This window comes from Phycodurus eques, chromosome 7 (genome assembly GCF_024500275.1).
Source record: "Phycodurus eques isolate BA_2022a chromosome 7, UOR_Pequ_1.1, whole genome shotgun sequence".
In the NCBI taxonomy this organism is placed as follows: domain Eukaryota; kingdom Metazoa; phylum Chordata; class Actinopteri; order Syngnathiformes; family Syngnathidae; genus Phycodurus; species Phycodurus eques.
In genome coordinates this window covers 15,646,041-15,667,601 of record NC_084531.1, presented here as the reverse complement: position 1 = coordinate 15,667,601, position 21,561 = coordinate 15,646,041, and the positions used below count along the sequence as shown (strand labels likewise).

The 21,561-nt window shown below is 41.2% G+C and overlaps 2 protein-coding genes across 5 annotated transcripts in view; both read right to left on the bottom strand.

Annotated features, from left to right (window-relative positions):
• igsf9ba (immunoglobulin superfamily, member 9Ba) overlaps positions 1–6,710 on the bottom strand; it is an 84,263-nt gene extending 77,553 nt beyond the window's left edge. For all 3 annotated transcript variants that reach the window (XM_061681786.1, XM_061681787.1, XM_061681788.1), the window contains exon 1: positions 6,425–6,710. In XM_061681786.1, coding sequence (XP_061537770.1) covers positions 6,425–6,488 — 64 coding nt within the window. In that variant the 5' untranslated portion in view covers positions 6,489–6,710. The remainder of the gene's footprint in view (positions 1–6,424) is intronic.
• A 6,693-nt stretch (positions 6,711–13,403) lies between these two features.
• thyn1 (thymocyte nuclear protein 1) overlaps positions 13,404–21,561 on the bottom strand; it is a 42,475-nt gene continuing 34,317 nt past the window's right edge. Inside the window, exons 9-10 of one of the 2 annotated variants that reach the window (XR_009768913.1) lie at positions 16,233–16,373; positions 13,404–14,020 (exon numbers count right to left, since the gene is read on the bottom strand). The gene's annotated coding sequence lies outside the window, so the exon portion shown is untranslated. The remainder of the gene's footprint in view (positions 14,021–16,232; positions 16,374–21,561) is intronic. The other variant, XM_061681654.1, reaches the window with a different exon arrangement.

The window sequence follows — 21,561 nt, the reverse complement described above, 5'->3', positions numbered from 1 at the left end:
ACTGATCGTTTCGTTATGATGTTCCCTTTACAGAACACCAACCAATGAAACAATCAATATGTGACTGAAGTGTAGAGTTATATCAGATTTATTTTAAGATGTTTCACTAAAATATTGCATTTGCTATTTTGTAATAGCATTTTCTGTCGGAGTGTCATGTCCATTGATGTCATGTTAATAGTAATCAGTCATTGTTTAAGTAGAAATCTGTAAATACATTACCACTATACAGTCGGCCTACACCATAAATACTGTAGATTAGTTAGCAGTCATATAAATAAAAGCAATGTGCAAAAAAAAACCATATAAAATAAATAAATACACATAATTAATTAAAATTACAATAGTAATGACCTTTTCCCCCATTTTTTTTTTGGTAGTTATATATCTAACAAAAAAATCCTTTAACCCAAACATATGTGCACCATTTCAACCAAAAAATTAATGCTGCACTTCAAATAGACGTCTCCCTTTTACTCACCCTCAGGTGGTAATCCCCTTTACTACATGACTAATTTGACGATGAGTGATACCACAATCTGTCCAGACATCTTTCCCACAACACACCACATGCACAGCACAGGTGGCATCTGTAAAGCTGAGGTGCATGGTGGCATTTCCAGAAAAAAGATGCCATACAATGTTACCAAGACTTACGCGTGCACCAACCAATTTTTACGAGTTATGAGCCGTCACCTAGTCAATTTTTTGCTTTTTGTTGCGAGCCAAAATTTAAGTTACAAGCAAACTTCAGAGACGGTGCTGCTCGAGTGAAGTGAAAAAAAAATGTAATGTAATGCCACAGTTGCATATGCAATTTCAGACAAGGAAAACAATCAAACACAAAAATACAAACTAAAAACACTCACAAGGAGCACGGAACAGACGCTCAGACTAAACTAACTGTGTGGTAAATGGCCAACCCAACTGACACCAGGTCGGGTCGGGACACCAGGTTTTGCCAGGTCAGCATTGCAAATGAGAATCTGAATTAGAGAATGAGAACCCGAACCAAGCCCTTACCTGGGTAATAAAAGTTAAATAAATAAATAAAACAGCTGCTGACGTCACTCACGAGGCCACACCCCTTAAAGGCACACATTCAACAATACTACAGTATGTGCAGTAATTACGCTTTCTAACACCTGTATATTCTTGCACAAGTCAGTGCTATTTTTCTTTGTTAGAAAAAAGTGATAAAAAAAGATGGTGGTGGTTTTTATGTTTAAAGGTAATTGCTGAAAATGTGCAAAGACTATGAACTATGTGGTACTGCAATGTGAAGAAATAGCATTTCACTACTTTTCAACATTTCCTTTTTCCTGATTTTTCTGGTCATGGGTAGAACGGTGCCGTGTGGTGCACTTTGGAGTCCGGCATGATTCACCCCTACCCCACTATGTTACAGCTTGAGCGCCTTCATTTGCATCAGTGGTTATCAGGTTCAATTGCAATGTGCACTTATCGAGTTAGCTATGCCTACACCCAGAAAGTGCATTTTCCCTTCGGATAGTATGTTGGCATGACCGCTTTAGAACGCCTCATTGTCAGCAGTGAGTATGCGCATGTCACAAAGAGAAGGCAGAAGAGCGAGGGCACAAAAAGGACTGACATAACAGCCAGCATGTGGACAAGGCTTCACGCTGGTGTGGCCGCTTTAAAGTGCCTTGTCGCAGCGTGAAAAAGCCCCACAACGACCTGACTGGATATATTACAGCCACAAAAACAGGTTTTAAGTAGATATATTTTCACAGCTCAAACATAGAGTTATGTGTAGACATAAGAAAGATACCAGACAAAGTAGCATCCATTTTCATTGACAGTTGAGCGGAGCGTGGCTTCAGTGCTTTCAACAGACACGCCCGCAGCGTTTGTGAGCGGAGAGAATGCCTTGATTTTTCACAATTTTTAAGCCTCATTTTTCTATACTTGGAAATAGTTTGCAATCATTCAAATTTGGCCGCGAACACTCTTCTCTGTGGTGTGTCACATTTAGAAGACACTTCACTTTACAGGGACTTTAAGATACGAGCTTGGTCAGGGAATTAATTATAGTAGTAAGTCAAGGTACCACTGTACAGTATATTACACACATATATATATTATAGTATATATTATCAAAATGCATTGTATTACTGTTGCACACATATTGCTTTTGTCAATGAAACGATCAGTTTCAAACCCAATAGAAGCATCACACACTGAATCCAGACTCACACAATGTCCCAGACAGAAATAACAGACGTCAGTGATCGAGCTATCTGAGGCACAATCTCAAATCTACTGGGACGCCTTTGGAAATGTGACTGATAGTCTCGCCACCTCTCCATATACGATTGGACCCCATGTGAATGCCGCTCTTTTTTTTTGTTCTTCCAAAGAGCCATATTGCCATGGCACGGTTCATATGGGATCGCCGCATGCTGTCAAACAGGAACGCAATGGCTGAAAATAGTCCCCTTCAAACGGCAACGCTCTGCCAGTGTCACTTAATTACCGCTTACGGCACCACCAGAGTGGCTCCTGCTTCACCTTGATTGGTTGCCAAATCACCGTTGACTTTGTTGAAGTGACCTCCACTATCCCCGACCATATGCTACACACACACACGCACACCTTCAACCCCACTCTGGTGACCACTTGGCAGTAAATAGTAATATATTAATTTAATAAGAAACTTCCGTGACTGTGATTGCTTGTTCCTGCCTGACCTATTTTTGTGGAGCTATGTCACAGTCTTTGCAGTAGAAAACAAGTCAATAGATTTCAAAACCATATTCTTTCAAATGGTGGCCACACCTCAAATAATGTCTACTTTCCCCCCATTGTAAAAATGTGGTGTCAGTTATTTCCAAAACAGATAATAATGTCTTGGGGAAGCAGCATGTGGCTCATTATCCAAGGTTATTTTTGATCAAAGTAACCTTAAACAATTGTATGATTACGATCTGGAGGCAGGTCAATGTTTACTGCAAATATATTTATTTTTACAAAGCAAGTGGCTCCTCACCCAAGGTTTTTTTGAATGCCATGTTCCAGGTAATTGTGAACAATATTATCTTTGTGATTATGATGTGTTAGTCAGGAGACCTTGTACAGTGGTGCCTGTGAGTATTGTTATGTCATCTGTTTACATTTGGTGCTCCACCCTTTGTGTTCAAATATCCATTGCTTAAAGGGTGTAACACCACAACATCCATGCTATTTGTTAGTCAGTCTATGGCATTTTGCATTGTTTGTTAGCATTGAGCTAAACTGACTTAAAGTGTCCAAAGCAAAGCAATGTAGTTGTTTTTTTAATTCACAATATGTAATTTTCTTTGTTGATCTTCAACAGCGGGTGTCAATAAACAACTTGAGACATCTTCTTGGAAAGAAAATTCACTATCTGCCAAAGTGCTGCTTGTTGTGAAGTGAGTTGAGATGTGTTCACTGCCACCATACAGCGCTTATATCTCAATATTTTGTTTGCAAAGTCAAAAATCTTCCGAACGATGGCTCGTATCTCCAAAAACTCGGAAATCGGGTCACTCTTATCTCAGGGCACCACTGTACTGTACTGTAATATACATGAATTGGTCACCGTCTAAATGATTAGAAACAGTCTCAGTATGATGCAGCATAACGCCACACCACTGCCAACTGCAAGCACAATAATAATCCTTGTTAAACGAATACCTCTCAAAACTGAGCATTCTAACAGTTGTAAAGTCACAATATTTGATACATAAGCATCCAGTGAGTGTCAACGGTATTGCCAGACAGTCATTCGCCAATAAAATCAAGCGTTTCGCATGTGTTGCATCCTCAAGTGAATGCACAGAAGCGTGCAAAAAAGAGAGGGTAAAAAAAATAAATAAATAAGGCACAGATGCTCAGCAGTCGACTAGTCTTGAGGCTTAAACCGGGATATCGTGTGCCAGTTTGCACAATACAGCATGTCAGTACGTTCATGTGAACATACAACACTGTCATAAGAACTCTGATTCGTCACACTAAATATGTACTGCTTGATTCCCTGGCCAAATAGTCACTGTCCTGCCTTTGTCTTTTCCCATTCAATTGTTTCTTGACTGACTTCACCTGCCACGCATTGGAAACATCTCGCCGGCCATCCGCATAATACGAAAAAAAATAATCCCATCTAAACTTGACCCATTTCCTGTTTTGGCATCTTTGACTTCCAGATGACATGTATCTGCAACCCAAGTTGTCACATAATCTCCACTTTCTGCCCCTCAACGTTCATGACAAGACGATCAAATTTCGAGTTATCTAAAAGTTTTTTCTCACATTGGAGAACATCATGGGGTTTAAGAACAACAGCACAACTACATGCACATTTTTTTTTACAAAGCAGATGCTAACATAAATAGCGTGTAGCTGAACACATAATGCCTAATAGTGTGACAATGACCAAAGACGCTTGCCAAAAAAACCTGCATATTTTTAGTTTTAATGTATTTATATATTTTTAGTTTAGTTTTAATGTATTTTTTTTAGTTTTTAGTTTTAATGTATTTTGTTTTCATTATACAGTGATATGCCCTGTGATTGGCTGGCGACCAGTTCAGGGTGTACCCCGCCTCCTGCCCGATGACAGCTGGGATAGGCTCCAGCACGCCCGCGACCCTAGTGAGGAGAAGCGGCTCAGAAAATGGATGGATGGATGGATATACAGTGATAAACTTCTCTTTGTACTTGTATCACAGTTAATGTGAAAATATGAATGAAAATATTGCCTGTAAAATAGATAAAGGTTCTATGACAGTGACTCGTTAGGCACATTCCCACACATTCACATTATTTGCGATAGGAAAAATAGTTTACAAAGATTGTCTTCTACTTCGGAGGATCCCCTATAAAAAATAGGCCTCCCCTTAAAACGATACACAAAGAAGTATTTTGACCGCATGAAAAAATTATATCCTAAAGTTGTAATATTTTTTAGAATAAAGTTGGATTTTCTCATGAGGAAAAACTAAAAAATTTTCACACTAACAATGAATAGGTTTGTTTTTCAATTAAACAAGGTGTACTGTAATGAGAAAAAATAATTAAATCATTAAATAAAAATTTATCTTTTTGAGAAGTTTTACATTTTCAAGAAAGAAAAAAAATAAGTTGTCGTTTAACATCGTTAAATATATATATATATATATATATACATATATATATATATATATATATATATATATATATATGTTCAATTAAAAATCTGTCTTCTTTAAAAACTGTTATTTGTTTGAGAAAAAAACTATATTAAAAAACTATATACTGTAAGACTGAAGTTAAAGTTTCAAGGGGAAAAAAGTGAGATTTTAACAAGTAAATTTCATAATGTACGCATCACTCTGTCAGAGCTGCTGGTCTCATACTGATAATATTTTTTGGGGAAATATAACTTACACCTCATAATACTTTAATCTTGTCATTTTATTTTTCTTTCCAATGATGCCCAAAGGGACACCTCCTTCAAATAAATGCCTGATACTCTCTGCAGTTGAGTGTAGAAATATCCCTGATGGCTCTTTGAAGACATCCGCTAGTCTGCCACCTTCGTTGCAGCAAACCCAAAACAGACTCTCTCACACACACACAGACACACACACACACACACACTAACGCTTAATCACTGCCATTGACGGCTGTTAAATTCAAATATGTAATATTTAACATGGAGGACTGGCAGTGAAGGAGTTTTAATGACCACACTCTCTTTCAGACTTGATGCGTTCATGCCAGACGTGTGTTAGCAGAGCAGTTTAGACTGGGATGGGTATTTGTAGAAGTGGGGGTGGTTGGAGGGGGGAAGTCACTGGGATCAGTTACCAGGCAACAGCTTGGCCCGTGTCTCCCTCGTCTGGACATGAATGGGAAAGCAAGGTTAAGTGAGTCCATCTGTCAATGCACATGGAGTACGACTGAGAGCCCACACCAAAAAAAAAAAAAAATCAAAAACGAGGGTGATTTGTACATCATTTGATGATGTACAATTGCTGTAGTACGCTTAGTATACTATTACGACATCACGTGATAGTGCATATTGCAGGTGGATGTCAAAGCTGCGAGTGCATTTATCTGACATGTGATGCATTATTTAGCAACTTGGGCTATCCTTGGAGGGGCTCAGACGGTCACACCCCTCTCTTAGGAGTGCTATGATCCCACATGCACCCTTTCTACACATACTCAATGAAGCATGATCAACTGTGGGCACATTGGTCAGCGTAAACCATTGTGCGTGCGTGTGTGTGTTTGCGCGCGCGCGTGTGTTTGTAAGCCTTTTTGGGAGCAAATCTCGTGCAAGAAAAAAAAATGCCATGCATGTCTCAAGCTGCAGCAGCAGCGCACGCGCGCGCACACACACGCACAGATGGTGTGCAAAAATGCAACGGGAGCCACATATTGCACTTCGACTCACCTTGAGCGGCCGTTCCTCTGGTGCTGAATACACTTGCTATCAGAGTGGCCACATACCAAATCATAGTACTATTGCCAGCCAGCTATCGCCACGCAAAGTGCCCCGTCCGTTCGACCACGATGGCTCATATTCGACCTTGCGCCTCCTTATCTATCTTTCCTCTCTCTTTTTTTTTTTTTTTTTTTTAGCGACTTCTCGCATGCGGTGTCGTCTTTTCCCAGGCGCGCTCGCCCCCCTTCGTCCCTTCTTCGCCCCTCTCCCGTCCTTCCATCCGCATCCCCGATGAGACAGCACCTGCACCGCCGCCGCCGCCGCGCTCGTCTCGCCACACACGGAGACGTTTTTTTTTCTCCTCCCCCCAACCCCACCCCCTCCTTCTCTCTCCCTCGCGCTCTCTCCCTTTACGAGAGCGCCTGAGCGGAGAGCGCCGGAGTGGGAAGAAGCGCAAAACCCACCCTCCCCTCTCGCTCTCGCAGCCTCCCTGCAAATCCCGCCCCTTTCCTCTCACTTGATTGGCTGCCGGTCAGGTTTGCCGCGCGGCGATTGGCTAGGCCGGCCGTGCACCTCATTCAAGGTGAGTTGGAGCGTGCCCGTAGTAGTGTAGTGGAGGAGCCGCAGAATCATGCGCACTGACAGAGAGACACGTCTTGGACGTATTTCCACCTAAAATAAATAAATGAATCAATAAATGTAAAAAAAGAACAATTTTAAAAATCATCACGTGTGCTATCCACGCCTATTAGTGCTTATCATGTGATGTGCATGCGTTTGTCTGTGTGAGACGCATGGGTGTGGCGACAGAAATAAAGCATGAGGATGCAGCAGCTTCCCTTCACTACACATGGTGAGACCTGATAAGACAGCCACTATCCACTACTACACTACACACAGACCTCCTCTCCCCTCCCCTCCTCGTCAATGGATGCCTCTGTTTCTGCATGCATGTGCACACACAGGGCTATGATGATTGCACATCCAGAACACACCCGCTTTGCACCAGGCAGGAACTGTATTCTGCATATTTGATACATGTCATCGCTCATGTTGGCACTACAGTGGACTAGTGATTACCATGTCTGCTTTACCATTCTGAGATTAGGGGTTCAAATCTTGGCTCAGGTCTCCCTGTGTGCAAGTTTGCATGTTCTCCCCGTCCTTGTATGGGTCCACTGCACATTATTTTAGTAATTTTAGTCAGCTTTCTTTTATTTATATACTTTGTTTTTATTTATGTTTTTTGATCTTTTGTGAATGGTTTGTAATATTGTATTTTGAATCATATAAATCACAGTAACCTTGTGTTTGAAATACACTATTTAAACTTATTTATGAATATATTTATTAATACACTATTTATACACTTACATGAATGTCTAACAGTGTACAAATACAATTTACATATTAAAAACATGAAATACAATCCAACATATTAAAATGAACTTTGTAGCTATGCATACAGCCTGTTTAAACCATCCATCCATCCATTTTCTACCGCTTATCCGAGGTCGGGTCGCGAGGGCAGTAGCTTTAGCAGGGACGCCCAGACTTCCCTCTCCCCAGCCACTTCATCCAGCTCTTCCGGGGGGATCCCGAGGCGTTCCCAGGTCAGCCGAGTGACGTAGTCTCTCCAGCGTGTCCTGGGTTGTCCCCGGGGTCTCCTCCCGGTGGGACGTGCCTCCTGGAACACCTCACCAGGGAGGCGTCCGGGAGGCATCTGAATCAGATGCCCCAGCCACCTCATCTGGCTTCTCTCGATGTGGAGGAGCGACTCTACTCTGAGATCCTCCCGGATGTCCGAGCTTCTCACCCTATCTCTAAGAGAGAGACAGGACACCCTGCGGAGGAAACTCATTTCGGCCGCTTGTATCCGGGATCTTGTTCTTTCGGTCACGACCCAGAGCTCGTGACCATAGGTGATGGTAGGAACGTAGATCAACCGGTAAATCGAGAGCTTCACCTTTCGGCTTAGCTCCTTCTTCACCACGACGGATCGATACAAAGTCCGCATCACTGCAGACGCTGCACCGATCCGCCTGTCGATCTCCCATTCCATTCTTCTCTCACTCGTGAACAAGACCTCAAGATACTTGAACTCCTCCACTTGGGGCAGGATCTCATCCCTGACCCGGAGAGGGCACGCCACCCTTGTCCGACTGAGGACCATGGTCTCAGATTTGGAGGTGCTGATTCTCATCCCAGCCGCTTCACACTCGGCTGTGAACCGCTCCAGTGAGAGTTGGAGATCACGGCTTGATGAAGCGAACAGAACCATATTATCTGTAAAAAGCAGAGATGAAATTCTGAGGTCACCAAACCGGACCCCCTCTACACCTCGGCTGCGCCTAGAAATTCTGTCCATAAAAGTTATAAACAGAATCGGTGACAAAGGGCAGTCTTGGCGGAGTCCAATCCTCACCGGAAACGAGTCCGACTTACTGCCGGTAATGCGGACCAAGCTCTGACACCGGTCGTACAGGGACCAAACAGCCTGTATCAGGGGGTTCGGTACCCCATACTCCCAAAGCAACCCCCCACAGGACTCCCCGAGGGACACGGTCGAACGCCTTCTCCAAGTCCACAAAACACATCTAGACTGGTTGGGCGAACTCCCACGCACCCTCGAGGACCCTGCCGAGGGTGTAGAGCTGGTCCACTGTTCGACGGCCAGGACGAAAACCACACTGCTCTTCCTGAATCTGAGATTCGACTTCCTGACGGACCCTCCTCTCCAGCTCCCCTGAATAGACCTTACCAGGGAGGCTGAGGAGTGTGATCCCCCTGTAGTTGGAACACACCCTCTGGTGGTCCTCCTTCTTAAAAAGGGGGACCACCACCCCAGTCTGCCAATCCAGAGGCACTGTCCCCGATGTCCACGCGATGTTGCAGAGGCATGTGAACCAGGACAGCCCCACAACATCCAGAGCCTTTAGGAACTCCGGGCGAATCTCATCCCCCCCTGGGCCCTTGCCACGGATGAGCTTTTTAACCACCTCGGTGACCTCAACCCCAGCGATAGTAGAGCCCGCCTCAGAGAACCCAGACTCTGCTTCCTCATGGGAAGGCGTGTCGGTGGAGTTAAGAAGGTCTACAAAGTATTCTCCCCACCGGCTCACAATGTCCCGAGTCGAGGTCAGCAGCGCCCCATCCCCACTATACACAGTGTTGGTGGTGCACTGCTTTCCCCTCCTGAGACGCCGGATGTGGACCAGAATTTCCTTGAAGCCGTCCGGAAGTCTTTCTCCATGGCCTCACCGAACTCCTCCAATACCCGAGTATTTGCTTCAGCGACCACCAAAGCTGCATTCCGCTTGGCCAGCCGGTACCAATAAGCTGCCTCAGGAGTCCAACAGGCCAAAAAGGCCCGATAGGACTCCTCCTTCAGCTTGACGGCATCCATCACCGTTGGTGTCCACCAACGGGTTCGGGTATTGCCACCACGACAGGCACCGACTACCTTACGGCCACAGCTCCGGTCGGCCGCCTCGGCAATAGAGGCGCGAATCAGGGTCCACTCGGACTCAATGTCCCCCGCCTCCCACGAGACGTGGGTGAAGTTCTGCCGGAAGTGGCAGTTGAAACTCCTTCTGACAGGGGATTCTGCCAGACGTTCCCAGCAGACCCTCACAATACGTTTCGGCCTGCCTAGTCAGACCGGCATCTTCACGCACCATCGGAGCCAACTCACCACCAGGTGGTGATCAGTTGACAGCTCCGCCCCTCTCTTCACCCTAGTGTCCAAGACATGCGGCCGCAAGTCCGATGACACGACCACAATCATTTTTGAAAATGAGAACACTTGCAGAGATGCTTCGACGTGTCCATTTTGAAGGATCTCTGTGTGAAAGAGGCAATGCAATATTATGCTGGGTTTCTGCGAAAAAGACAAATGATGGATCTTCTGCTCGAGTCTGTCAATTTTGCAGGATCCCTGTGTGAAAGAGATTTCCGGTTTTCAGTAATTGTTTGTGGGCATCTGCTAAGGTGGAGCTCTTTGTCCCTGTTCTGCCTAGCAAGACACAATGGAATTACCTGCACACACGTCTTTCCTGTACCACCCCTCCTTCCCGAAGTTGCCAAAATGCCGACACAACAACTCCAACAACATGCATGCAGCCACATATGATGCGTTTCCATGGCGAAACATGTGTGACGTAACAAGCATTTGCCTCACAAGGCAATTTTTATTTTCTGTGATGGAGTTGGATTTCCCCGCATGGCCAGGCCAAAGGAAAGAGAACATAATCTCTTATGCAACCAAACTATTGGTTTTAGATGAGGCTGTGATAGAACATTGAATCTTTCTGATTTTCAAAAGGCAACAGGGGGAGTCCGAAGGAATAAGTTTGGGATTATGTGTTGCATAACATAAAAATGATGATATGAAGTCGGGCTGAATGATAAGACACAACACATTTTCCTGTTCCATGACCAGGTAAATATGTTTTCACTACTTTGTCAATAAAGACCATCTAGAATGTGAAGTGGGATGCTTTGTATTATGAATTAATGATTACAGCCAAGTTTTATTACTCTTACGTCTTAATACTAACAGCAGTTAACTTCTTTTATTTTTACAGTCGTATGACAGTGGATGCTATGTAAAAAAAAATTTTCAACAACAATCTTTTATTTTGTAGAAACTGAAGAGAAATACAACCCTACAAATACAAGACAATGCTTGAACAGACACAAATAGTTCAGTGGCAGTGACGTATGTATGTGTACACTACAGCCCCCCATTCAACATGTCAACTTAGCCTGTAACATGTGGACCAGATTTTCTCCTCCATGCACTATGTCTTATTATGGTGCGTTCATGAGCGCCGTGCGTCCTAAGGTGAGCACAGTGCGGCGGTATGACCAGCAGTGGTCAGCAGTGCTCTACTTTCGTAAACAGGGAGCGGCCTCAGATTCTGCAATAATGTATACTCACAGGCCATAAGCTTAGGGTATACCTGCAATTAATGAGAGCTAAGGGGGGTTTAAAAAATCTCCACACCCCTTGTTCGAATGCCAGGCTATGGAGATTTAGAAGATAAATCTTTTTCAAACGTTTTCTACCCTTAATGTGACCTATACCCTGTACACCTCAATTGAATTAAACAAAATATCTATTTTCAAAGAGCTGTGAAATGAAAAATAACTGAGATAACATGGTTGCACAAGTGTGCATAACTGTGGCTCTGTTTAGATTTTACCAATAACATTCAAACTCATGTTTGATGGGTGTCAGCACACACGTGCCACCATTTAAAGTTCCCCTTATTAACCCAAAATAAACTCAGATGTCCTGGTATGTTTTTCCTCACATTTTGTAGTCACATATTACATCCTCATAGAGATTCCACTGCATTAGATGGCTCCCATTGTTAAAATGTATCAGTGAGGAGAAAGGTACAAAAGAATTTCTAAGGCATTTAATATAACAAGAAAAAAGTGACAACAGTCATCATTAAGTAGAGAAAATATGGCACAACATGGGGATTTCCAACAACTGGACATCCCTCCAAAATCAGTGAAAAGACGAGAAGAAAACTGGTCAGGGGGTCTGCCAAGAGACCCACAGCACCATTGAAGGAGCTGCAGGAAATTCTGGCAAATGCTGGCTGTTTACTACAAGTGATAACAATCTCCTCTCTTCTTCATATTTTGAGGGTGGGGGGTAGAGTGGCAAGGCGGACGTTTTATCTCACAAAGAAATACAGTAAAAAAAAAAAAAATTAAAAAACTACTTGAACGCTCCCAAACACGTGGGGAAAATGTGTTATGGTTCGATAAAATCATTTGCGCATACTTCCAAAATGTATGTTTGGCACAAACACAACACTGCTCATCGCCAAATCAACACCAAACAAGTGAAGCTTGGTGGTGGCAACATCATGCTTTAGGGCTATTTTTCTTCAGCTGGAACTGGGGCCTTAGTCAAGGTGAAGGGATTCATAATTCCAAATACTAGTCAGTAGGGATGTAACGCTAACTATATCTCACAGTTCGGTTTAATCACGGTATTAATCTCACGGTACAATAATTATTGCGCTATCATGGGAAAGCTCACGATGTTGCAAGAAGACTCAAGGTATTGCCGGAAGGTTCACGGTACAGGTGGGGCAAAGAGGTGAAAACAGGAGAACCGAAAAACCTCTTTTTCTTGCTCTTCTTCTTCTTGACTCTTGCCAAGTTCTTCTCAATAGGTTTTAGTAGTTTCTGTCCATTTTTCCCAAAGGTTTTTGTGAAAAAGACAGGTTCAAATCATATATTAGCGTGCACTTCTATCCCCGTCCATCCAATGTTTACATTCATATTGTAGCGTATACGGGTTAAATCAAAATGTAATTAATTGAGGAGAAAAGAATGAGCTGGAAGCGACGCCTGCGTTACTTCCGGTTTAGCGTAATTTTAAATTACAGCATTATAAATGTGGCTATTTTCTAGTAAAAGGGGCACCACGTCACTTTTTATGTGGATAAAATTTAGGGAAAGTGACAAGAAACCTTTTTATCAGTCTCGTAATCTGAAGGCTGCTAAACCTTCTGAAATTTTGATAAGAGTTGTAGACGGCCATGGGTTTCTTTCCTCAAACCCAAACACACACAACAATACAGGTAGTGAATTTTATGGAAATTTTAATGATCTACATGGGGAATCTACGGGGAAGCAATACAGAAAAACACAAAACAAACAAGTACGGACGAACATTGGCAAAGGAAACTAATTTGTGATGTGAGATTGGTAGAATGAGCGTGTAGTGACAATGCATATAGCTGGGGATTCCTGTTCTCGTTAAGTTCAAACCCAAATATGCGTTAGTCTGTACTTTTAGTAGTAGTAGTATATATATATATATATATATATATATATATATATATATATATATATATATATATATATATATATATATATATATATACACAGATAGATATATATATACATACATTTTGTAATTCTATATTTTTGTTTGTTTTAATTTATTTTTGTTGGGTAAAATATATTTTAAATATATTGCTGGTTTATATTATTCAGAATTTGTATATTTTCTAATGATATATTGATATATTTCTCCCCTCCAAATTTCTTTGTGAAATACTATATTCATGGTTTATCATATTCATATTTCGTATATTCGTGAGTTAAATACTTTTGTGTAATTTATGGGTGTATGCTATTCAAATTCAATTTTAGGGACATTTATTTATTTATTATTTTATTTTTTGTTCTTAAATTGAATGTTATGTATCAACACAACACAAACCCAGATTGATCAGTCATGTTATTTAATGCGCTCTGATTCAGGTTTTCATGACATAAATCAGGTCTCTACTGCATGTGTATACACCATATAGATGGAGTGGATGTGACGAGATGCAGTGCGTAACAAGCACGTCTAAAACCTTTGGGGAACTGGCAGACTTGAGTGACACACGCTATGCATAGGCACAAGGGCATGACGAGGCCTCAAAGTCACTTTTGGACTTTGCCCAGTCATTCACATTTGAGTCACCACTTGTCATGTTCAGCACTCTCAGGGAATGACCTGCCTGCCTGCCTCGATGGATGGATGGTCGACCACTGTCAACCTCTGGGGCATTACACTGGATTCTGTGAAAAAAGACAAATACTGTAAATGTCAGGTTTAACTGCTCTAATGCAGCAATTTTACAGAATCTCTGTGTGAAAGAGGAAAAAAAGTATTACACTGGGTTCTATGAAAGAGGTGGATAATCACCAGATTTAGTGCTCTGTTGAGACAATTTCAGCGATTCTGGTCAGAATCTCTCAGTATGCCACAGGGGACTACTGCTCTCACCCGCCAAGTTTACAGGATCGCTAGGTACTGTGAAATTCTCTGATGTGGTGAAAAACCATCAGAAGTTTACCAACAATGGCAAAGAGAACTGTGGTCTTGTTTATAAACATCCTTTTTGGGTAATCTTTCACCTTTATATTCTGTAAATGTTTGAATCCACAAATGTATCAGAATTGTATTTTTAAAGAATAATGTTGTAAAATATCTGAATTCCAGTATACCTGATTGAACCGCAGTTGAGCCTCAAAAAGTGTGATCAACAAAGGAAGTGTGACACCATTAAAAAGAAACATTAAACATTAAATCAATTCCGACATAAAAAAAGAGTCAATACATGATGCCTTCAGTAACCACCTGCCACCCTCACCACCACTCCTCTGTATGTAAGTTACTTTTTGTAATTGTATTATTTGTTATACAGTGAAAAATGTTACTTAAAATATTTTCTGTCGCTGTACACTTAAGAAGGGTTTGACAATGGCGATAATTTGATCTTGGAACAGATTTAATTCCATTAAAAAATGCTTTGAAACCCAAACAATTCAAAGATTAACTTTAAAATCATCATCATAAGGGCATATAGCTTAATTTTCTACAGCGTGTCATGAAAGATAACCAAAGAAATGCATGTCAAAGGTAGTCTTTTGGACTGTAAACCACACTAAAAATGAGTTTCAAGTGCCAGAGCAAGTTCAAATGAGTCTTCTATACTAAATGACTTTTCATAAAGACAGCGGTATGTACCGTCGCCATGGCTACACACAGAAGCCTCTACAGGTGTGTCACATGCCTCACTAGAATCACAGAATGTGGCTGATTAAAACAAAAGGGCAGTGACGTGTTTAAAGGAAGTCATCAAGTCTTTAAGCGTTTTTGTGTGTGTGTGTGTGTGTGTGGCTTGTACAAATCTATTTTTAACACAGTGGTAATTGAGCCACAGGTGCAGTGCCTGCAAAGTCACAGCTCTCACTGTTCCGTTTAACATCACGTTCAAATATATTTTGTGATAAAAGTCGTTCCGAGAAACAGCATATTTGGATACTTGCATTTTATTTTATTTTTTTTCCCCCCCAACTCGCCGTAATTTCCAGAAACTTAATCCCATTGGAGGCGAAGATAGCAACTTTCCAACTGGCAACACAAACTGATCTTTCCTGGCTGGGGGAGGTGATCAGTGAAGTCTATAAACAAAGTGGTTAATAACAGTGCAGCTATGAAGCCACAGAGATGTACTGTAGCTTTAAGACTATTGAAATTTGTATCGATGTAGTCTTTCTACCTTGGTTGTGCCTTAATAACACATAGATGGTGGCATGTGTTGGAAAGGAAAATATTCATTTACACTCATGACGCTGCTCCGCACCATCGCGAGAAGGCGCTCCAACTGTTAGGTGTGCTAAGTGTGAAAATCTTCACTTGTTTTAAGATAATTTTTACTTGAAATATGTAGACAAAATGTTTGCCGTGGGAGTAAGTTTGGGTTTTTTTCACTCCGCTGGCAATTTTTTTATATTTTAAGTGATGCGTCAAATTTTAATTAGTTTTCCATCCATCCATTTTCTGCACCGCTTATCCTCACTAGGGTGGCGGGCGTGCTGGAGCCTATCCCAGTTTTGACTAGAAATAAAATATTCTTGGTAAGATTTTGAGTTTTTGCAGGGCATGTCAACTTTTTCTGCATTATACTCCAAAAAAATATGGCCACGCCCTATCTTGGTATAAGATACTTCAGAGACATTTCATATGATAAGATACTTCACAGAGACATTTCATATCGTACCAGATACACTGGGCAAAAACTCTTTGCTATTCAATTAGCTAGCAATAGCTCCAAGTGCCTTATTAGCTTATTAGCTAATAGCTATGCAGTACGCACCATTACAAGCCTCTGCCAAGTCAGAGCCCACACATAACATCGAGCAATTCAAGAGGCAGCATTGAAGCATTTTCGTGTGGTCAATTGTCATTTCATACATTGTGTCAGGATTGTAAATCAAGCATTACCCTGGTCATTAGCGTTAACACAGCTGGAAATGTGTGTAGCGGTTCTGACCATAGATAGGAAGACTATAAGCCACCTCGCTGTAGCAGCCCGGCTCACCGACATGCCTATGTGGGGGGCCATGTTGGGAAGGTCGATGTTCCCTTCAAAGACAATGCATGGACATTGAAATAAAGTCATAACTTGCTCATTTCTCAACCGATTTTCGCTGTACCTCAGTGGGTAGAGCGGGTCGTCCAGTGTCCGAACGGTCGCTGGTTCAAATCCCAGCTCTGACTGCCCGCATGTCGAAGTGTCCCCGGGCAAGACACTGATCCCTAATTTGCTCCCAGTGGGCCTGGCAGCGCTTTGCATGGCAGCAGTCGCCCATTGGTGTATGAATGTGTATGTGAATGGGTGAACGTGAGGCTTGTTCCCAACATCTGGTAAAATTGTCATGTCAAGTGCACCTTTTTTTCACCTTTGAAAAAAGGTGAAGTGTTAAATACTTATTTCAGCCGCTGTATATATACAATTAATGTAATATGATGTATTCCCTTGTAGGCCTGATCGACCTCGAACACGCCTGTCTGACAAATCAGCAAATAAAGTGTATGCGTAAACGTCTGGTTGTTAAATGAGTTTTGTTGCACTGAAATGCAAACAATAAGAAAACAACTCGACAAACAAACAAAAAGTATAAAAGTATAATTGAATTGCAAATCACTATCACTGTGATAATACTCAGCAATACTAATTGTAGTAGACAGAAAAGATCATTTGTATGTGTAAATTAGGTTTTTTTTTATTTCTTACCAATCTTTTCAAATAAATTTCAGAATCATCTTTATTTGCCAAGTATGTCCAAAAAACACACAAGGAATTTGTCTCCGGTAGTTGGAGCCGCTCTAGTACGACAACAGACAGTCAATTGACAGAGAATACTTTTGAGACATAAAGACATTGACAAAAAAAAACAGTCACTGAGCAATAAAGGGTTGCTAGTTATCTGTTATCTGTATCTGTAGTTAATTTCCACCTCAAATAGTCATATAAAATAAATGATAATGTTGAGATACTGCAAGCATTTTTGTGTTACCAAACATGAAAAACAATAGTTGAAAACCCCATTACCCTTGATTTCTGATTCCAAAGCTAGTTCATAAATTCCGTATGCAAATATGATGAGGCAATTAAAGATTTTTATGGTTTCACGGTCATAACGGCCCTCTGGGGGAAACCGTAACTACAATATGGCCCGCGACAAAAATGAGTTTGACACCCCTGGTTTACAGTAAGGCAATTCAAACCTAGGCATATGAAAAACCCTTCACTGTGAGGTACAATGGATGTCTGGTGTGAATAGCTCTCTTGAGGTCATCCCACAGCATCTCAATTGGGTTGAGGCCAGGACTTTATATATAAACTTGTATAAAGCTGTAAAGGTTCAAAAAAGTATTTCGAGAAGTCTTGATGTTCATCGGTCCACAGTTAGACAAAATAAATGGAGAAAGGACAGTCGGCTAAACCGTGGGTCGAGTGGTCGTGCATGACCAATTGACCTACGCCTAATCCAACTTTTACACAAGTAGTTTTTCGTTTACATTTTTCCATTTTATTTTGTTAGATTTTATACTATTGTATTCTCAAGTGTATACAACTAGTCAAGGAATAATGGGCAGTCTACCTACCAACCGAACCGTGGACCAAAAACTGACATACCGACCTTAATGTGGGTTACCTGTTCTGTCCCACCATTAATAGGAACATAATGAAATCACTTGCTTGACTAGGACACAAATACCACCTGCAGTAGGACACGTGGTGAATGTCCAAATGGCACATTATTGACACTCAACACAAGGTCACTCAGAAAGATGGAACCATTCATCCGAGAGGGGTGACACTTCTGAGAAGTATGCGCGAAAGTACAGTGTACAGTAGAATTTAAGACTTTGAAGTCATCATCATCGCCTTGCATCCATTCTAAAATCTATTTGGAAACATGTATTTATCTCAACATGCGAAGCACAGTGCCGCTATGATTCAGTGCAGCCTTGCAGCTGTAATTGGAACTGAAGCACCATGGGAGGGATGAAATCTTTTTTATTGGAAGGGAGGGGGGAACGGCTTTGCGGTTTCATCTCGCTTTATATTCTGCATAAATATCACCAGGGCTGATATTTAATATCTTATGATAATATTATCATCTTATATCATGAAAGATTAAAGCAAAACAAACATTTACATTGAATTGAATAAGAATACACGTAACAATGGGTTCATTTTTCTGTATTATAAGTGTATTGTTTTAAATGTCGCGGAGAGAAGGCAGACGGCATATGGCGCAGCAACAGGAAAACCTGGGTTTATACTGCCATCTTCTGATCATTTGCAATTATAAATTGGAATTTTCACCTCACAATTCACGTCAAAATCAGATGTTATGCAGTCATCTAAATCATACATGTAGAGTTCAATTAAAAAGCCAACAAATCCAATTTAAGGGGTATATAATTTTGTCATCATTTTAAGGCGTAATCTTATTTACATTCTTTCTTGAATGATATCAATTTGTGTATCATTATCACGCCATGATTCTAAAGGTAAATGGTATATTCTTCAAGCACGTTATCAAAAATGATGAACATGCATTTCCTGTCCATCTTCCGCCCCTTTGCCCTTGTGCGTGTTTCACGTCCAAATTTAGCCCTCATTGCGATCTTACAGGCTTGTTTGTTTAATTAAATGTATTTATTTATTACACTGCATATAGCACCCATCCATCCATCCATTTTCTGAGCCGCTTCTCCTCACTAGGGTCGCGGACGTGCTGGAGCCTATCCCAGCTGTCATCGGGCAGGAGGCGGAGTACACCCTGAACTGGTTGCCAGCCAATCGCAGGGCACATACAAACAAACAACCATTCACACTCACACTCACACCTACGGCCAATTTAGAGTCTCCAATTAATGCATGTTTTTGGGATGTGGGAGGAAACCGGAGTGCCCGGAGAAAACCCACGCAGGCACGGGGAGAACATGCAAACTCCACACAGGCGGGACCGGGGATTGAACCCAGGTCCTCAGAACTGTGAGGCTGACGCTCTAACCAGTTGGCCACCGTGCCGCCGCATATAGCGCCATCATGCAAAAATACAATCTCTACTGAAAAATACAACCAATTTTAATAGATTTTTTATTTATTTATGGTCTAAAGGATCAATGTAAAATATGTGAGGGCAACTGCCACAATTTCAATTTTTAACAGCCAAAAAAACAGAAACACTATTTGCTTTATTCACTTAAATGACTTAATGAAGAAACTGCTTGCTGACCAGATGTAGTGATTGTGTGTGTCCGTGTGCTAATTTTGCCACATCCACTGCCAAAACAACAGCAAAACCATCTGCAACTTACCGCAAGGTGTTTTCTCAAGTTAGAAGTGGGCTGAAATATCCAAGTTTGGGCAATCACAATTTCAGAGCTGCATGACAAAGCTGTTGTTTTTTGGTCTGTAAACACACTCGTGCGGCTGTTTTTCTTTTTTCCTCCCCAAAATGAGTCATTTTGGTTGGCTCGCGAAGGCTACGTGTACGGTCATGTGACTGCCTTGTGTCGTCTGATTGGTGAATTAAAGTCAAATGACATAAGTGATCCCGTTTGATTGGCGCAACGGGCGCCCTATGCGGAAGTCGAAGATAGTCTAAAAACAAATGCAAGAATGGATAAATAAAAGTAGCGAACGGCATGTCGATCGTTGTAACGGAGTAAAAGTATCAATCCTTCTTTGCAGAAATACTCCAGTAAAAGTAAAAAGTAAAGTGCATTTAAAGTACTCTGACAAGTACAGTTTATCGAAAATGTTACTTGAGTAAATGTAACGGGAGAAAATGTAATGCGTTACTGCACACCTCTGGGTCTCAGTTTATTGTCAGTCCACAATATATGTGACACATACAGTGGGCCGAAACTGCTTTGAGGCCACTGTCACCCAAAAAAAATACATATAAAAAACAAACTATAGACAAGAAAGACACATACATATATTCATACATGCTCTTTGTTGTATGAAGAGCAGTTATAGATGAAAGAGGAGGTCTGTAGCCTCCTTCTCCCAGTCGATCATAGATGTTGCAATCACAGCGTAATTGATGTCGCTCCTGTTCGCCACAAGCAAAGTTCAAAGTAAGCAAGCAACTTTAGCTACCAATGCCGAGTAACATACATTCTTGCGGCGCGTCGCTCAACTCTTTGCCGACACTCCTCGCTCAGCTCAGCTCGCCCCGCCAAGCAGCCAGTGTGCAATATTCAGCATACATATTAGCATACATATATTATGCCTACCAACAGTTTCATACACTGGACATTAGGTGTATATTAATAATAATAATTCATCATTTGATCATTTATATCACTGTCTTCCCAATTTGCACAAATATTACAATTCCATAAGTAGGCTATATATTCTTTTGGGGTTAAATACACCAAGTACCATCTAAAAAAAAACAACTTATCTCTCCACGTATCAGCATTATGACCAATATTAAAATACAATAATGTAGCAGGCCAAAGTGTTCATCAAAAAAACAAGGCAGTGGTTGCATACCTAAAAACTATACCTGTACTTTTTATTATAAGCCACTGTGACATTATGCACAGTTTGAACATTAACACTGGATAAATATAGAATAAAACATGTACTTAAATAATGAAAGCATAAAAGCGAAATAAAATGTACTGAAATGTTTAAAAACTGTTCTTAAAAGATTGAATACAAACGTATTATATTGCACTTGAAAGTTAAATACAACGGAACTGTACTTAAAAAACATACTGTACTTAAAAAGATTTTTAAAAGTACTGTCCACGAAAGATAAATAAATAAAAAAAAGTGTTGCACTGGATTTAAATTTGCATTTAATTCAGTAATTCCTTCGTGTACCACTGGGGGGAGTCCGCGTACGCCATACCAATATGAAACATCGTATTCTTTTTTTTTTTTTTTCCCCCTTGCTTGGATTGATTTAAAAAAAAAATTATACCTCCTCGATGCTGCTTTTGATTTGTCCTTTGTAGTTGTTTCTACATTAATACGAGTGAACATGTGCGAATACTGCTGCTAGGACAAATACACTACCCTCACGGGATGAATGAAGTATCTATCAGAATCAGAATCAGAATCATCTTTATTTGCCAAGTATGTCCAAAACACACAAGGAATTTGTCTCCGGTAGTTGGAGCCGCTCTAGTACAACAGACAGTCAATTTACAGAACAATTTGGAGACATAAAGACATTGACAAAAAACAATTGTGCAAAAAGATGCAGTCCTCTAGCACTTAGAGCAGTTC